This window comes from Acomys minous, assembly GCF_964271855.1.
Source record: "Acomys minous genome assembly, chromosome: 12".
Taxonomy (NCBI): domain Eukaryota; kingdom Metazoa; phylum Chordata; class Mammalia; order Rodentia; family Muridae; genus Acomys; species Acomys minous.
Window position 1 is genome coordinate 69,891,119 of NC_140493.1, and position 16,322 is coordinate 69,907,440.

Below are 16,322 nucleotides of genomic sequence, written 5' to 3' on the forward strand. Positions count from 1 at the left end.
CAGGAACTAGGCATGTAGGCAGTGCATGGATGCACACACATGCGCACACACACACACCAAGACCATGTGGGGTTGTGTTAGCATTTACAAGACAAGAGTAGTCTCACTTTAGGAAAGCCAATCAATGTAATCCACCATAGTAACAGATAGTGGAAAAAAGACAAGAGCTAACAATTTTTTTCTTCTTTAGCTAACAAAGTTTAATCTAAGGCCTAATACAATTTTTTGGGGGGGTGGGGTGGGAGTGTTCTGGAACTGGATCTGTAGATCAGGCTGACCTTGAACTCAAGAGATCCGCTTACCTCTGTCTCCTGAGCTAAAAGTGTATGCTACCACACCTTCCTTTTATGGCGGGGTGGGAGAAGCTAATACAACTTTTAAGAACTCACAATTATTGGTAAATTTTTATTAACTTATCTTGTGCTGGCAAGCACTATCAAACTTCATGGCTTATAACAAAGATTTATATTGGTCTCTGGGGACACTAGGCATGCAAGTGGTGCACAGACACACATGTAGGCAAAATACCCATACATGTTAATATAAATTAATATATTTTAACTGTTGTGGTGTAATACAACTCTGTAGGAGAGGCTTGCCTACCATGTGTAAGGCCCTCAGTTTGCTCTTCAACACTACAAAAACAAATAAGTAAAAAAATCTAGAAATACTACAAAAACCAGGTAGGTTTTACATGATAAAACCAACAGGCAAAGCCGGGCGTGGTGGCGCACGCCTTTAATCCCAGCACTTGGGAGGCAGAGGCAGGTGGATCACTGTGAGTTCGAGGCCAGCCTGGACCACAAAGCGAGTCTAGGACAGCCAAGGCTACACAGAGAAACCCTGTCTGGGGGGGGGGGGGGAGAAACAGGCAAGAGCTCTTCCATAATCAAAGCTTAGGAAACAAGAGGCCTAAGAACACTTGTTGAAAACTAGGAAAGAAAGCCAGAGGTCTCAGAAATGGAAAGTAAAAGTAAAAGAACTAGTGAAGAGTAGCGGAAAAAAGCATTTATAGGAAAGCAAGAAGAGGTAAAATTCAGAACTAACAGGCCTCATGTTAACTTATCACAACAGCTGGAGTAAACAGCATGCTAACAAATGCCTACTCCTAGCTACCCAAGAGGGTGGGGCAGGAGGATCATTCAAGTCCAGGAGTTTGAGGCTAGCAGGCCAATGTATAGAGAGCCTGAGAATTTCTCCCAAAACAAACAGGCAAGCAAGCAAACAAAAAGGGACAGTTCTGAAGTCAGGCAAACACGAAGCTTGAGCTGTACTTGCAGTATTGGAAGGCTGAAGCAGGAGGGTCACAAGTTAAGGTTGGCCGGCATTCACGGTGAGACCCTCAGGAGAGATGGCTCAGCGGCTAAGAGCATCGTCTGCTCCTCCAGAGTTCAATTCCCAGCAACCACATGGTGGCTCACAACCATCTATAATGAGATCTGGTGCCCTCTTCTGTACATGCGGGCAGAGCACTGTATACATAATAAATAAATAAATAAATAAATCTTAAAAAAAGAAAGAAAGAATAAAGTTCCAGTACACTCCAGGGGATCTTAAGGCCACGTGTTACAGGACTGAGGCATAACACCAGTAAAGACCCAGAGGATTCTAAGCATTTTGGAACTGCCCTTCGAGCTATACAAGAGTAAAGGCTAAGTCAGAGTGGTAAACTGCAGGCCTGATATAACATGAACATTGTCCACTTTGTCATAAAGTCTGTAGACTTAACTAGTTCCAAATGTTTAAGTAAATCAAATCATTAGGTGTCAACTAAGATAAGAGACTTCAGTGACAACACAAAGAACACAAGCCTTTATAGAATCAGTCAGAAAAGTTTCTGTACAAAATGGCTAGAGATGCAGTTCAAGGAAACAAGGCTATTTATGCTGGTCTAATTACCAACAATATTAAAAAATATGTAATTAAGCATTTTAAAAAAGCATGGGACTAGGGAGATATCTTGGCAGATAAGAACACTGGCTGCTCTTCCACAGGACCAAGGTTCAATTCCCAGTGGCAGCTCACAACTCTCTGTGACTCCAGTTCCCGGGAATCTGACACCTCACAGGGACATACATGCAGGCAAAACACCAATATACATGAAATAAAAGTAAATTTTTTTAAAAAAGCAAACAAATTCTGAGAGTTCATGTTGCTATATTATACATGACTTTAATCTCCAGTTTTCAGGCAAAAGCATACAATATATGTAATGAATAAGGCATGCCCAAAGAACTGAAAGAAACCGTTTCTAAAGAATGAAAGTAAAGCATGAGCAAGTGTCTCATCAAACAGAGATAATATGAGAGAGAAATTACTATATAAAGGAAGGAGAGAGGAAAAGAAGGAAAAAGCGTGAGAAAATTCTGAAATTGAAAAATACAAGCACTACATTGTGCACTGTATTTCAGAATGGAAAAAAAGAATTTTAAAAAATGTGTCCAACATGCCACCATGAGAGAAAGAGAGAGAGAGAGAGAGAGAGAAAGAGAAGAGAAGAGAAGAGGGGAGGGGAGGGGAGGGGAGGGGAGGGGAGGGGAGGAGAGGGAGGGGAGGGGAGGGGAGGGGAGGGGAGGAGAGGGAGGGGAGGGGAGGGGAGGGGAGGGGAGGGGAGGGGAGGGGAGGGGAGGGGAGGGGAGGGGAGGAGAGGGAGGGGAGGAGAGGAGAGGAGAAGAGAAATCACACAGACCAGGAAGGAGTCTGAGTGAGGCTGTTGGCCAGACCTGCCTATTATATAAACAAGACTGTGTCAGTGCGCTGAAGAGATGCCCGGGGTGGGGTGTAAGAAAGCTTGCTCTGCAATCACCAGGGCCAGAGTTCACATCTCAACACTCACATAACAACCTGCGCAGCTCCACAAACACCACAGTTGTGAGGGACGTGGACACCAGTGGCTGGGTCTTGCTGACATCTGGCCCAGTTGAGAAAGCCCAAGGCCCAGGTTCACAACATGTTTTCTTACTCGGGGCAAGAACCTCCCACCGCCTCTGCTATCTTTACTCCTCTTAACAAACCAGTAAATACTCCTGATTAGTTCTGATAGTTAAAAAACAAAAAGCTACCCAAGTACAAGTACTAGACTACCACTTTTCTAGTAAAATTAACCATGGGGCAGGGGGATGACTTAGACAAAGCACTTGTAGTGCAAGCACTAAGCAGAGTTCAGATCTCAGAATCCTTTCAAAGGTGGACGTGGCCGCCTTGCTGTAACACCAGTGCTTCTGTGGTAAAATGGAAGGCAGAGACACAAGGCCCTGGGGCTGGAGAGCCAGCCAACCTGGTGTATGTGAGTGAGCAACAAATAACTTGCCCCCAAATAAGGGGGCAAACAAGAACCCACACCTCTGCTTGTCCTCTGACCTCCACATAGCTGCTTTGGCAAAAGTTACAAGTATGGGAATGTGTGTACGCACATGCACACGCACACACACGCGCGTGCACGCACTTGAGGATAAACAAAACTAATCCTGAATATAAGCACTTCAACCCAACAGAACTCGTGTGCTAGGGCCCCCTCTGCTGGTCCACTGGAAATAAAGTATGATCCAAATTTTAGGATGTTTAATTGTTTCTGATGAGCTGTCAAGAAAACAAAACAAACGAAACTAAAGAGCAAGGGCTTTGCTTTGCAGCAGCTCTTCTTCTGCTCTGTCTCATGCTCTTCCGAGGAGGATCCATAGAGTCTGTTTGTTTCTATGTAATTCAAAACACATCTAGTTTTATAGCTGTTTAAACTGCTGGTTATGAAAAGAGGTTTTGCTTTATTTAAACTCCACAGATATTTAAATAATCTACTTAACTAAGAAACTCAGTTCACAGCACAAGGATAAGCAGAAATGAACCAGACTAATGATTTTATAGCCAGGTAAACTATTTTATAAACAGTTTAATACTCTATTCATTAGGAATTACTGTAACTCCCTTGTCAACTGGTTGATGGGGAGGTTCTACCAATGGAAGACCAAGGCTAAGAGGATTTGAGGGCCTTTTAAAAAAAAATATTTTATTTAATCTTAATTTTTATGTGCCTTAGTATGAGAGTGTCAGATCTTGGAGTTACAGACAGTTGTGAGCTGCCATGTGGGTGCTGGGAATTGAACCCAGGTCCTTTGGAAGAACAGGAAGCACTCTTAACCACTGAGCCATCTCTCCAGCCCAATTTGAGGGCTTTTGATCCCTGTCTTCCTCCTTACCTAAATTCAATCTCCACACTGGCTTCAGATTCTTCTAGAACCAAGATAATCCCAGCCCCCACAGGTAATCTAGGCTTGCTTCTTCTTACTGCTGCCCTCTGATCAACTCACCCTTTCCTATTTGGCTTCTCGAGTCCTTTACCACTCACGCGGCCCAAGCTCCCTTCAGAAGGGAGGGAGGAAGAGAGCTGAAGCAAAGTGGTCCATGAAGCTCTTCTGACCCAGGGTCCCCACTGCTCAGCTGCCAGCACCCTCACTTCACAACAGAAAAGAACAGCAACAGCACCACTGACATTTCATGTTGGTTTGTTTACGAAGCATGCCAGGGTTATTTAATGTAAAGGGAAATGGTAACTGACTCAAGCTTTCTGTAGGCTCCATGGTAAATAGTTTAAAGAATGATTTATTCGTTAAAATAAACCACAGGAACACCAGACAATTTAATGGGAAATAGTCTTTTTTCAACAAATGGTGTTGCAAGAACTGTGTAGCCACATGCAAAAGAATTAAATTCAATCACTACTTCACACCACAAACAAAAATTATCGTATGAACCTGCTAGCAATTCATTTTGAGGGATATATCCAACATAAATAATAGCACATGCCCACACAAAAACCTATATACAAACAGGTGTTGATAACAGTACTACTTAAAATAGCCAGAAACTCACAGGCACACCAACTGATGACTAAATAAAATGTAGTACTATGAATTATTATTCAGTAACGAGAGTAGGGCCAGGAGGGCCTGAGTTTGAATCCCCAGTACCCATATAAAACAGAGAGTGCCTATGAGCCCAGCGCTGGGGAATGCAGCCAAGTGCATCTGGGGGCCCACTAACTGCCTAGCCTAGCCAAAAGGAACGATTCCAGGTCAGTGAGAGACCTGTCTCAAGGCAAAACGATGGACACATCTGATACCCTGTTTCGCTTCTACACGTGTACCTAAGTCCCACCATTCACTTACATGCACTACACACACACACACACACACACACACACACACACACACACACACACAGAGTCAAATTAGAGTAGGGTCTGGAGAGATGGCTCAGTAGTTAAGAGCACTAGTTACTCTTCAGAGACCCTGAGTTCCATTCTCAGTACCTATAGGTGGCTCACAGCCGTCTATAGCTTCAGTTCCAGGGGAGCCAATACTTTCTGACTCACATGGGCACATGATACATATATATTCATACACACAAAATAAATATTAAAATATAGGTTCCAAGTTCCATCCACAGCATAGTCAAAAATTTTAAAAATTTTTAATTAAAGGAATGAATGAAAAGGGGTGTGAAATACTGACATTATCACTTTAAGAATGCTTAGGCTACTTTACAAGAAACATGACAAAACACTGCGCCCCCTATTTCCCATTCCACATCCGTGTGAAATGTCAGAACAGAAGACTCCGCACAAACACAAGTGAAAGGTTACCAAGGTTTGGAGAGCGACTGCTGGGTGATAAAACTACTAAAAATTAGACGGTGATGGCGGCACAGCTCCTTAAAGACTGATGAGCCACATAATGTGGGAGATGAGCACCCTCGCGTACAAGCTGCCCTCTCACCACCACAAGCACCATGCACACACACTCATGCAGATGTACACGTGCACACATACATACACAAGACCAAACAAACGTCATTTAAAAATTAAAACAGAAGCATATGGCATGTACACTGTATTGCATTATTTTCTTAAAAGGGGGAGCTGGTCAATGAGGTGGCTCGTCAGGTCCGAGTGCTTGCCACACACCCTCACACCCTCAGCTTGATCCCTGAACTAGTAAGAAGGAAAGTGTCATGTGGTGGTGTGCATCTGCAATCCCAGTGCTGCCATGGGTAGTGAGAAACTAAGACAAGAGAATGGACCAGGCCACTCCACAAACTGGAAGGAGAAAACCAACTCTTAAAAGCTGTCCTCTGGTGTGCACCAGCTTTCTTAAAGGAAAGGGGGACATGAGGAGATGGCTCACAGTCACCATGCCCGACTACCTGAGTTTGACCCCTGGCGTTGACCCAGCAGGAGAATCAACTGCCCTACAAGTTGTCCTATGGCTGGCATGCATGTCAAGAGTGTGTCCACTCACACACAAAATAAATAATTATGAAAGAAACTTTACAAAGTCTATGAATAAATCTAAAAATGCATCTACTTTTTCAGCGTGCTGAAAAACCCACACACTATGTCAACTCCCTTCCCCTCTACCCCGTGCTAACCATAGCTACCTGAAACACTCTCAGAGCAGGGATGGCGAAACAGCTCAGCAGGTAAAGGTGCCTAGCGCCACGCCAACAACCTGCACTCAATTCTAGGAACCTGCATGACAGGGGTGGGGAGAGCTGACTCCCCCACGTTGTCCTCTGACTTCCATGTGTGTGTCATGGCATATGCGTGCCCACACATGTATACACATACAAAATAAACAAATATAAATCCTTAACACATCTTGCTCCTTTCCCATTCATCACCGGGCTGCCTGGCCTGTTGCCTTTGCTTCCCCCTAACCTGGGAACCAAAGCTTAAATCTTCATCTCCTCCTGAACGACGTAAGACTTCTAACGAGACTCTTGACCACAGTCTCCTATCTCCATCCCACCCTCCTTTCTTTGAGAAAAGATCTTGTTATACCTGGTTGGCCTTAAATTCTTGGCTCTCCAACCTCAGACTTTCTCCCCTTTTGTGCTTCACAATTGGAGTTATTGTCTCAAGATAAAAATGGGATGGCAGCACTAAGTAAACTAAACACAGTACTCAAAAACTACTTACAAATGCTACGTTGATATTTCTTACAAACAGTGCACGATACCCCACAATCTGGCCCCAGCCTGTGAGAACCGCGCTGCAACACTTTTCTCTCTGGACACTCTCATCTAAACACACTGCTCCACAACAAGTATACTCCATGCTCTCTGTTCTCTTCTCTCAGCTGAAATGATCTCCACCTTTGTTTACTCAAATCTACAACAGCTTTGAAAGCTGTGCAAATGCCTATTCCTGCCTGGTATTCTTTCAGCAAAATGAATGATTTTTGTCCTCTATATTTCACTAACATTTTAAGTTTCTATTAATATAAAGCAAAAAAGGAAGAATGGAAAAAACATAGGTTTAAGAATCTGATAGACCAGTGCTCAAATCTTATTATATTTATTTACTTATTTGTGTTTGTGTTGCCACACGGTGCCAGAACACACAGTGAAGGGTGGAGGCAAGCTGAGAGTCAGTTCTCCTTCCGCCATGTGGGTCCTGGAATTGAGCTCAGGCTGCTAGACTTGGCAGCAGATGCCTTAGGGACTGAACCAACTAGCTGTCTCCTGCATTCAAATCGTAATCTTGTCATTTACTTATTAGCTGCATGGGCTCGTAATGGAAACATTTCTTAATCTATTCGAATTTCAATTTCATCTGTAAGTTAAATTAGTACATATATCACAGGGTAATTGTGAAGATCAAAGTAGAGTGAGCACATAGGAATCCTCAGTAATTTAATTTTCTTTCCAAATTTCAGTCTGCCTCAGTGCTTGCATGCTTATCACTGAACTCTAAGCTGGACGAAAGCAACACTATAAAGATGGTCTTCAGTTTACAACAGACTGGGTATCCTGAGTAAAAAGCATTTAATATTGCGGGGTGTTGAAATGCATGCCTTTAATTCCAGCACTCAGGAGGCAGAGGCAGAAAGAGCTTTGTGAGTCCAAAACCAGCTTGATCTACACAGTAAGGTCCGACCAGCCAGGGCTATCGATGAGACTCTGTCTCAAACAGACACAAAACACTACCAACAAAATAATACGCCTCAGTCTCCCAAACGTAATAGCTCAGCAACACACTGTCTTGTAGCTAGGTTACTCACCCCCATGATCCCACGGCTGATAGCTTCAGCCCACTAACTTTACCAAGTACGCAGTCTAGGAAGACCACAAGTCCAACTCTGCTTTTGTTGAATGTATACTGCTTTTGTACGACCATAACATAAACGTTCATAAGCTGAGTCAATGCTGGTCAGCGACCATCTATTTATTCATGGCGCCACCGCACCACGTTTATAAAATTACCACACAGAATCAGGAGCATTGGCCACAGCTGTGGAAGTCATTGGCTTCTGGCAGGCAGCACAGCCTGATGCCTAGGACTCAAAGGGAGGTCAGGGCGATAGGACCTGAGTTTTAAGCCCGTATGAGCTGTATAAAACCTGCACTTTTGTGTGGTTTTTTCGAGACAGGGTTCTCTGTATAATAGCCCTGGCTGGCCTGGAACTCACTCTGTAGCCCTGGCTGGCCTGGAACTCACTCTGTAGGCCAGGCTGGCCTGGAACTCACTCTGTAGCCCAGGCTGTCCTGGAACTCACTCTGTAGCCCAGGCTGTCCTGGAACTCACTCTGTAGCCCAGGCTGGCCTGGAACTCACTCTGTAGCCCTGGCTGTCCTGGAACTCACTCTGTAGGCCAGGCTGGCCTGGAACTCACTCTGTAGGCCAGGCTGGCCTGGAACTCACTCTGTAGGCCAGGCTGGCCTGGAACTTACTCTGTAGCCCTGGCTGTCCTGGAACTCACTCTGTAGGCCAGGCTGTCCTAGAACTCACTCTGTAGCCCAGGCTGCCCTGGAACTCACTCTGTAGGCCAGGCTGTCCTCTTAACTCACAATGCCTGCTTCTGCCTCCCAAGTGCTAGGATTAAAGGCGTGTACCAATATGCCTGGCAAAACCTGCAATTTTATTTGGAAATTTAACCTTGATTTTTAAAAACCATGAGGCAAATACAACCAATTTTTTCAAAATAAAAAAGCAAAGAATACAAAGGATCTACCTGTGTTAATATATAATTAGAAAAATCTAAACAAACAACTTTAATGTTAAGATAAACTCAAATTTAGGGTTGTTTTTTGGGGAAAAAATAAAAAACATCTGTGTTTCAGCCAGGTGTGGTGGCACACACCTTTAATCCCAGCACTCACAAGGCAGAGACAGGTAGTTCTCTGTGAGTTCCAGGATAGCCAAGGCTACACAGAAAAACCCTGTCTCGAAAAAAAAAAAAACAAACAAACAAACCAAACCAAACCAAATACCTGGGTTTCATTGGCAAACACTAACTTTGGCTGCTAAAACAGAAAATGTTTTATAATAGGTACACAGTTTTATCAAAACTAATTTATTCAATAGGATAATAACAAAGCAATTACATTTAGCAGACACCAAAGGAATAACTCCAAAAACCATTTCACAAAAAATGTGATCCTAGATAAGTTAGCACATTAGAAACTACTTTGAGAAAAACTTCTAGGAAACTGGTAGCAATCCTATCTCATTCTTAGAAACATTGCCAACAAGTCTGTAGCATCGTAGTGACTGGAAAGAGTGCATAAAACTATTTAAAAGGAACTAAGTTTATAGGGAGTCATTCTAAAATCACAGGAAGACAGCAGTGGAGGAGCTCTTTTAAGCAATCCTTTTGAAGGGTCTGTAAAGGATACTCCCAAACCACTGTCCTGACAAACAACCAAGGCCAAGACACAAATTCACAAGCAGTTTTTATTTTTTATTAATTAATTAATTAATTAATTATTTTTTTTTTGGTTTTTGAGACAGGGTCTCTCTGTGTAGCCTTGGCTGCCCTGGACTCGATTTGTAGACCAGGCTGGCCTTGAACTCACAGCGATCCACCTGCCTCTGCATTCCCAAGTGCTGGGATTAAAGGCGTGCGCCACCACAACCGGCCACAAGCAGTTTTTAAAAATGCTCTACTAATGCAGGAATTAAAGCATAGGCTCCCTTACCTCATCATCATCGTCGGAGTCGTTTCCAAACACTGACGGTTTTGGCAAAACTCGGTGCAACGGCTGGGTTTTCTTTGGCAAAATAAGCCCATACCTGCATATATTTTTTTTTTTGAAATAGAAATCACACCATTATCTTTAAATGTTAAAACATTAACACATCCACTACCTCTTCCGGTTGGATTCCCCAAAACATATCATACAACCTATAAACACATAACGTGCTTGCTGCTTTGCAACGATCTCAAAATTCTAATTTATCATGATTTTATGACAATTACTATTGTCTACCTGGGCCAAATGCACGCGTTATCTTTAGTGAGGAAGATTAGTTAAGTGAAGAAGACAGCAATGTTTTAGATAGTGAAATGACAGTAATCTTCAACAGACACACGTTAGTGTCACGGTCTTTTCAAACTTGCTAAAGATCGAAATGTTCTAAACTGTCCTCTGATATTTTTCTCCCACTCCTGTGTATTCGCACAGTTCATTTAAGTTCTTGATAATGAACCTACGAAAACTTTATGTAAAAAAAAAAAAAAAAAATCTGAGAAACCCAAGCAGAGGTCCGGCCAAGTTCCCATTTGCTTATTGGGCTCAACGGCATTTGTCTGCGAACAAGTCACCACCGGGAAAGTTCCCAGCACCGTCGATTGACCCCACTAGCTTTGCTTTAGCGCCTGAGAACCTTCACCTGACTCAACTCTTTTCGTTTCTCGCGGTTTTGTTTTTGTTTTTGCTTTTAAAATGCAGAAGCCACGGGACGCGGCGCCGTAAGTTTACAGCTCAAGATAAAACATCCAGGCATGTACACAGTATTTGTGTCTTTCACTGCGTCCATACTCAAGTCGCCTACACTTTTCTGTGGCTTCTCAGCTTCCTAACACCAGAAGAGAGGGCGGGAAGCCGACCTGGAGCTTCCGCCAGGGAGAGAACAAGACCCTCTAAGAAAACCAGGAGTTTTCTCTTCTCGGTGCCCCTGAGCGCATCCAACCCGGAGAAACTCAAAGCGCGGGGTAGGAAGCAAGACTGAGGGGCCTCAGACCGAGCTTTTGGAAAACAGAAAAGTCTCGCTCTCTGCCCCTCAGCCTAACTTCCTTTATTTCCTCACAAGTTTCTCAAACTTCAGGCTTGCATCCTGGAAAAATGTACGGGGCGGGGATGGGGAAATAAATCTATGTGGCTCGGGACTCCTCGCCTTCTCCCGCCTCTACCCTGGCGGCGGTGGCCCTACACTTCCGGCGGCCTCGGTCGCCTCAGCCTAAAGACTCAGTCTCCCTGGCTTCTTGTTCTCCAGTCTGACCTAACCCTAACTCCCGCATCACTCACTGCCTGCCCGGAACCGCCATCTTGTTCCCGTCTCCGCAGGACGTGGCCGACGCGGACGTGACGTTGACGTGACGTAAGGCAGACGCGGGCTCGCACACTTCCGGTGGCTGGAACTCGCTTAGCGGCGGGCGTTGTTTGCACGACGTTGGGTGGGTGTGATCCACCGCCGCGTTGTGTTTTGCATCCTGCTAGTGGTGTCGACATCGACGCTGCAGGAGACGACAAAATGCTAGCCCGGTGGCCGTTGGAGCGCGATCCTAGGACGAGCTGCGTCTCTCTGGAGGCCGAATTAGAATCACAAATCCGACCGCGCGCACCTGCTAAGTCTGGACTGGGTGGGGACGGACGACCAGTAATCAGAATTTAGTGGGTTTCAAAACGACTGCCTTCAGATTGGTTGATTTGTTTTCCCCTGAGCTGCCCCAGAGTTGCTGGCTCTGAGTGATTAGAAAACGAAAGGCATTAATAAATAGTGCGTCAATGAGAACTGATTATTTTCAACAATCAAACAAAGTCTTGCTATATATAGCCCTGACTGTCCGTGTCTTCTAGGCATGGGGAACAGTGTCATATCTGATACCTTTTGGACCTTTGTTTCAGACTGTCTTGTTATGTAATTCAGAATATCCGACGTCTTCAGCCTCCTGCATGACGGCAGTTCATCGCAGGTGTGCCGCGCATTCAAAACAAAACAAAAAAACCCTCTGTGCACCTACCAAGAGCAACCACAAAAAGGCTATTAAGTTAGTACAATTGCTTCTCTGTTCTTTTTTCCCCACGTATTTTGAAATCATACGAACATGTGGGGTGGTGATGTCCTGTCACAATAACTCTGGCATCATTAGGAAGAGACCCTGAGGTCTGGGTTTATGTTTCAAAGGTAGACCTCTTACCTAACATACTCAAAGCCCTGGGTTTGAACAACCACACTGCAGAAAAGAAAGTGACCCTCTATTCATTCCTCTGTTTTGCTATAACTGGTTCTGTTTGATTAATGTTAGCATAGATGCCTTTTAAAAATCTTTTTACTTTCAACCTGTTTTTAACATTTGTGATATGTTTATATTCACATTGGATTTCTTTCTCTCTCTTTTTAATTTTTTGGGTTTTGTTTGTTTGTTTGTTTGTTTTGTTTTTCAAGACACGGTTTCTCTGTGTAGCCTTGGCTGTCCTGGACCAGGCTGGCCTCGAATTCAGTGATATGCCTGCCTCTGCCTCCCAAGTGCTGGGATTAAAGACGTGTACCACCACGCCCAGCCATATTGGATTTCTTGCTGATAGCATATAGCTCGGGTTTATTTTTTTTTTCTTACTATTTAATAATCTCATTTTAATCGGAATGTTTAAACCCTTTTCTTTAAATTGATTATGTATTAGTAAGGGTTCTCAAGAGTCACAGAACTTATGGAATGAATCAATCTCTCTCTCAGTCTGTAAGGACTTAGAGGCTGTGTGTAGTCCAGTTAACCCAGCAATGGCCAGCTGTGAACGGATAGTCCAAGAGTCTAGGAGTTGCTCGGTCCCTCGAGGCTGGGTGTTTCAGCTGGTCTTCTGTGTAAGCTGGAATCCCCAATCTAATGGATGTGCTGGCAAAGTGAGTGCAGGCAAGCAAAGAATGAACCACCCCCTTCCTTCTTCCGCCATCCAGCAGAAAGTATGGATTAAGGGTGCTCGTCAAGATTCCAATCAAAAGTGTGTCATCCCACTGTAGTGAAAGGTAAAGCCCTTGTGTCTGCCTTTGAGTGAGAAAAGCCTTTGCTATGTTTGGTTCAAGTCAGTGGAGGCTGAGAAGTTGTCTCGAGACTGTTTGAAGCTGGAAGAAATGTCTCTCTGGAGAATCTACACTTGGTGTTACATGAGAGCTTGCAGCGGCAGGGACCTCGGTCCGAAAACGCTCCTGGCAAACCTGGAGTTGTTTGGATTATGCCTAGCCTTGGTCAACAGGGACCGAGCCTCCTGCCCTCCGCCTCCAGCGCTGGAATTGCCGTCAGGCACCATCAATCCCAGTTTATACCATGCAGCAAGTGAACCTAGGGCGCTCCATCCACTGAGCTGCATCCACCAGTCCTCTATTATACACCTGTATCATACGCTGTAATTTATCTCCCTCTTTGAAGGAGACTATATCACTTTCAGGGAAGGTAGGTCAGTAGTGGGGTGCTGTGCTTGCTTAGCTTGTGTGAAACTCTTGAGTTTGGTTTCCAGCATCCAAAAGATACATAGACAAACCTGCTTTACTACTTTATAATGTCAAAAGCATACAGCCGCATATGGTAGCGTGGCTATGACCCCAGCACTTGGGGAGTTAGCTGTGTGAGGACCATGAGTTCAAGGCCAAGATCAATCTGTAGTGCGACCCTCTACATATAATTAGATACATATGCCAAGCTTCCCTCTTTTGTCAAATTTGAGTAATTACTACTTTTGCTTTAAACACTTTTGGTGTTTTTTTTTTTTGATGATTTGTTTAAGATTAACCTATGTATTTTATGTATATGGGTGTTTTGTCTGCATGCACACCAGAAGAGGACATCAGATGCTCTGGGACTACAGTTATAGGTGGTTGTGAGGTGCCACATAGGTGCTGGGAATTGAACTCAGGACCTCTGGGAGAGCAGCCAGTTCTCTTAACCGCTGGGCCATCTCTGCATGGGAGCTCACTCTGTTGGCCAGACTGGCCTGGGACTTTCGGGGACCCTTCTGCATTTGCCTCCTGACAGTGGGATTGCAGGTATGCAATACCCTAGACCAGCTTTAAATAAAATGTATTTTAAAAAAAATTTTTTTTTTACTAATTATTGGGAACTGGGGAGAAGGCAGGGGACCAGGCTCAACTCCTACCACTCACACGGTGCTCCACAACTCTGGAACCCCAGTTCCAGGGGATCTAGCACTTTCTTCTGGCCTCTTGACATCAACAGGCACAGAGGTGGTACACATACACGCAGGCAAAATACCCGTGCACATAAAATAAATCTTTAAAAAAAGAATTAAAGTATTGTGCTTACCTACATACTTACCAGTTCTGATGTCTCTATATCTTTGTGTGGATATTGATTAATGTCTAATATGACACTTCTTACATTAAAATAATAAAACAAAAGACAGGACCTCACCATGTAATTCTGGCTGACCTGAACCTCTCAGAGATCTCCCTGCGTCTGCTCCCAGAGTACTACCACACCCAGCTAAATTCTTTCTCTTTTTTTGAAAGTAGCTGTACTGAAAATAAAGTGCCTGTCTTGCAAACACAAACAGCTGAATCTAGTCCCTAGAACCCTTCCCCAACCTTTTTTTTTTTTCCCCAAGACAGGGTTTTCTCTTGTAGTCCTGGCTGGCTGTCCTGGACTCGCTTTGTAGACCAGGCTGGCTTTGAACTCACCGAGATCCGCCTGCCTCTGCCTCCCGACTGCTGGGATTAAAGGCATGCGCCACCACGCCCAGCCAGAACCCATTCTTTTAAGTGTACTTGTAACGTTCGTATTGGGGGAGATGGAGACACCTGACCAACCAGTCTTATCCTATCTTGCTTGGTGAATTCTAGACAGGACGGTGGGTGGGGTGACCTGATGATGTGTGACACCCGGTTGTGGCCCTGTGGCTTCCACAAGCACATATATGCAACCCTCCCCTACACATAAGCACACATGCGATTCACATGAAGTTTACCACTGAAATTATGACTCAGAAGTTTATATTCAGAATTTTACTCCCAGTGCCATTTAAATTTTAGTATACTTTCTTTAACTCCAAAAAGACATCATGAACCTGTTGGTACCCGCAAGTCCTCCAACCCCACACAGCCACTAATCTACTTTCTATCTTTGTGGATTTGAAATAATAGCAGCCTTTGCTTTTTTATATTCTAAAAGTGAATTATTAGCTATATAAACATTTTAAGAATGTTGTATGTTGACCCCGTTTTCCTTATGAAATAATCTCCTTTCCCATACCTCTTGGAAATCTGTGATCTAGCTTATTCTAGTTTTCTTTTGATGTTAACTCGAGAAAAATCGAGAATGCGTACAAGAGTGAAAAACAACTGCACACTCCATAGAACAGGCATAGTCATGGTAACGTGTATGAATACCCATCCATTATAACTTAAATGAAGACATCACATCGATGGAAAAATGGCAAGTACTTATGTGTGCATGTGCACAAAAGCCTTGGGAAGAAGACACAGTTTTATATTACATATTGGGAGGTAATGGATACAGTTGGGAGCATACAGAAGGCATCCACACACCCATGTTATTCAGCAGTGTAGAGGCAAATGTCAGAACCATGGCTGATATGCAGAGGCTGGCAAACCGCCCTGCAGTTGGAGAGCTAAGGACTTGCTGTGTGTGGTCTCCGGAAGACCCTCAGCTCTGACCTCATGGTGTTAAGGTGACCAGAGACAATATGGCCAAGGTTCCAATCAGACTTCTTACTTTGAGTAACAGAGTCTCCTTTCTGTACCCAGGGTTGTCCTAGAATTTTCAGTTTTCCTTCCTGAACCTCCTAATTCTGGGATCCTAGGTGTGTGCCACCATGCTGGGCTTCCAAAGTGTGGTCTGCCATGACAGACACCTGGCCAGGACAAACGGTACGTGTTACTTTGCTTCAAATAATAATTTTTTTGTTTTGTTTTGTTTTGTTTTTCAAGACAGGGTTTCTCTGTGTAGCCTTGGCTGTCCTGGACTTGCACTGTAGGCCAGGCTGGCCTCGAACTCACAGAGATCTGCTTGCCTCTGCCTCCCAAGTGCTGGGATTAAAGGCATGCGCCACCACACCTGGCGATCAAATAATACTTTTTGTTTTGTTTTGTTTTTTCGAGACAGGGTCTCTCTGTGTAGCCTTGGCTGTCCTGGACTCACTTTGTAGACCAGGCTGGCCTCGAACTCACAGTGATCCACCTGCCTCTGCCTCCCGAGTGCTGGGACTAAAGGCGTGAGCCACCACGCCCGGCTTAAATAATACTTTTTAAAAAGGGTCAAGAGCAAAAATTAAAGCACCCTCCGAGGGCTGACTACC

General features: G+C 44.2%; 1 protein-coding gene across 1 annotated transcript in view; it reads right to left on the bottom strand.

The window, feature by feature from the left end:
- NSRP1 (nuclear speckle splicing regulatory protein 1) overlaps positions 1–11,799 on the bottom strand; it is a 30,571-nt gene extending 18,772 nt beyond the window's left edge. Inside the window, exons 1-2 of the mRNA XM_084802804.1 lie at positions 11,304–11,799; positions 9,975–10,068 (exon numbers count right to left, since the gene is read on the bottom strand). Of these exons, the coding sequence (XP_084658930.1) occupies positions 9,975–10,068; positions 11,304–11,323 (114 nt within the window). The 5' untranslated portion in view covers positions 11,324–11,799. The remainder of the gene's footprint in view (positions 1–9,974; positions 10,069–11,303) is intronic.
- Between the last annotated feature and the right edge of the window lie 4,523 nt (positions 11,800–16,322).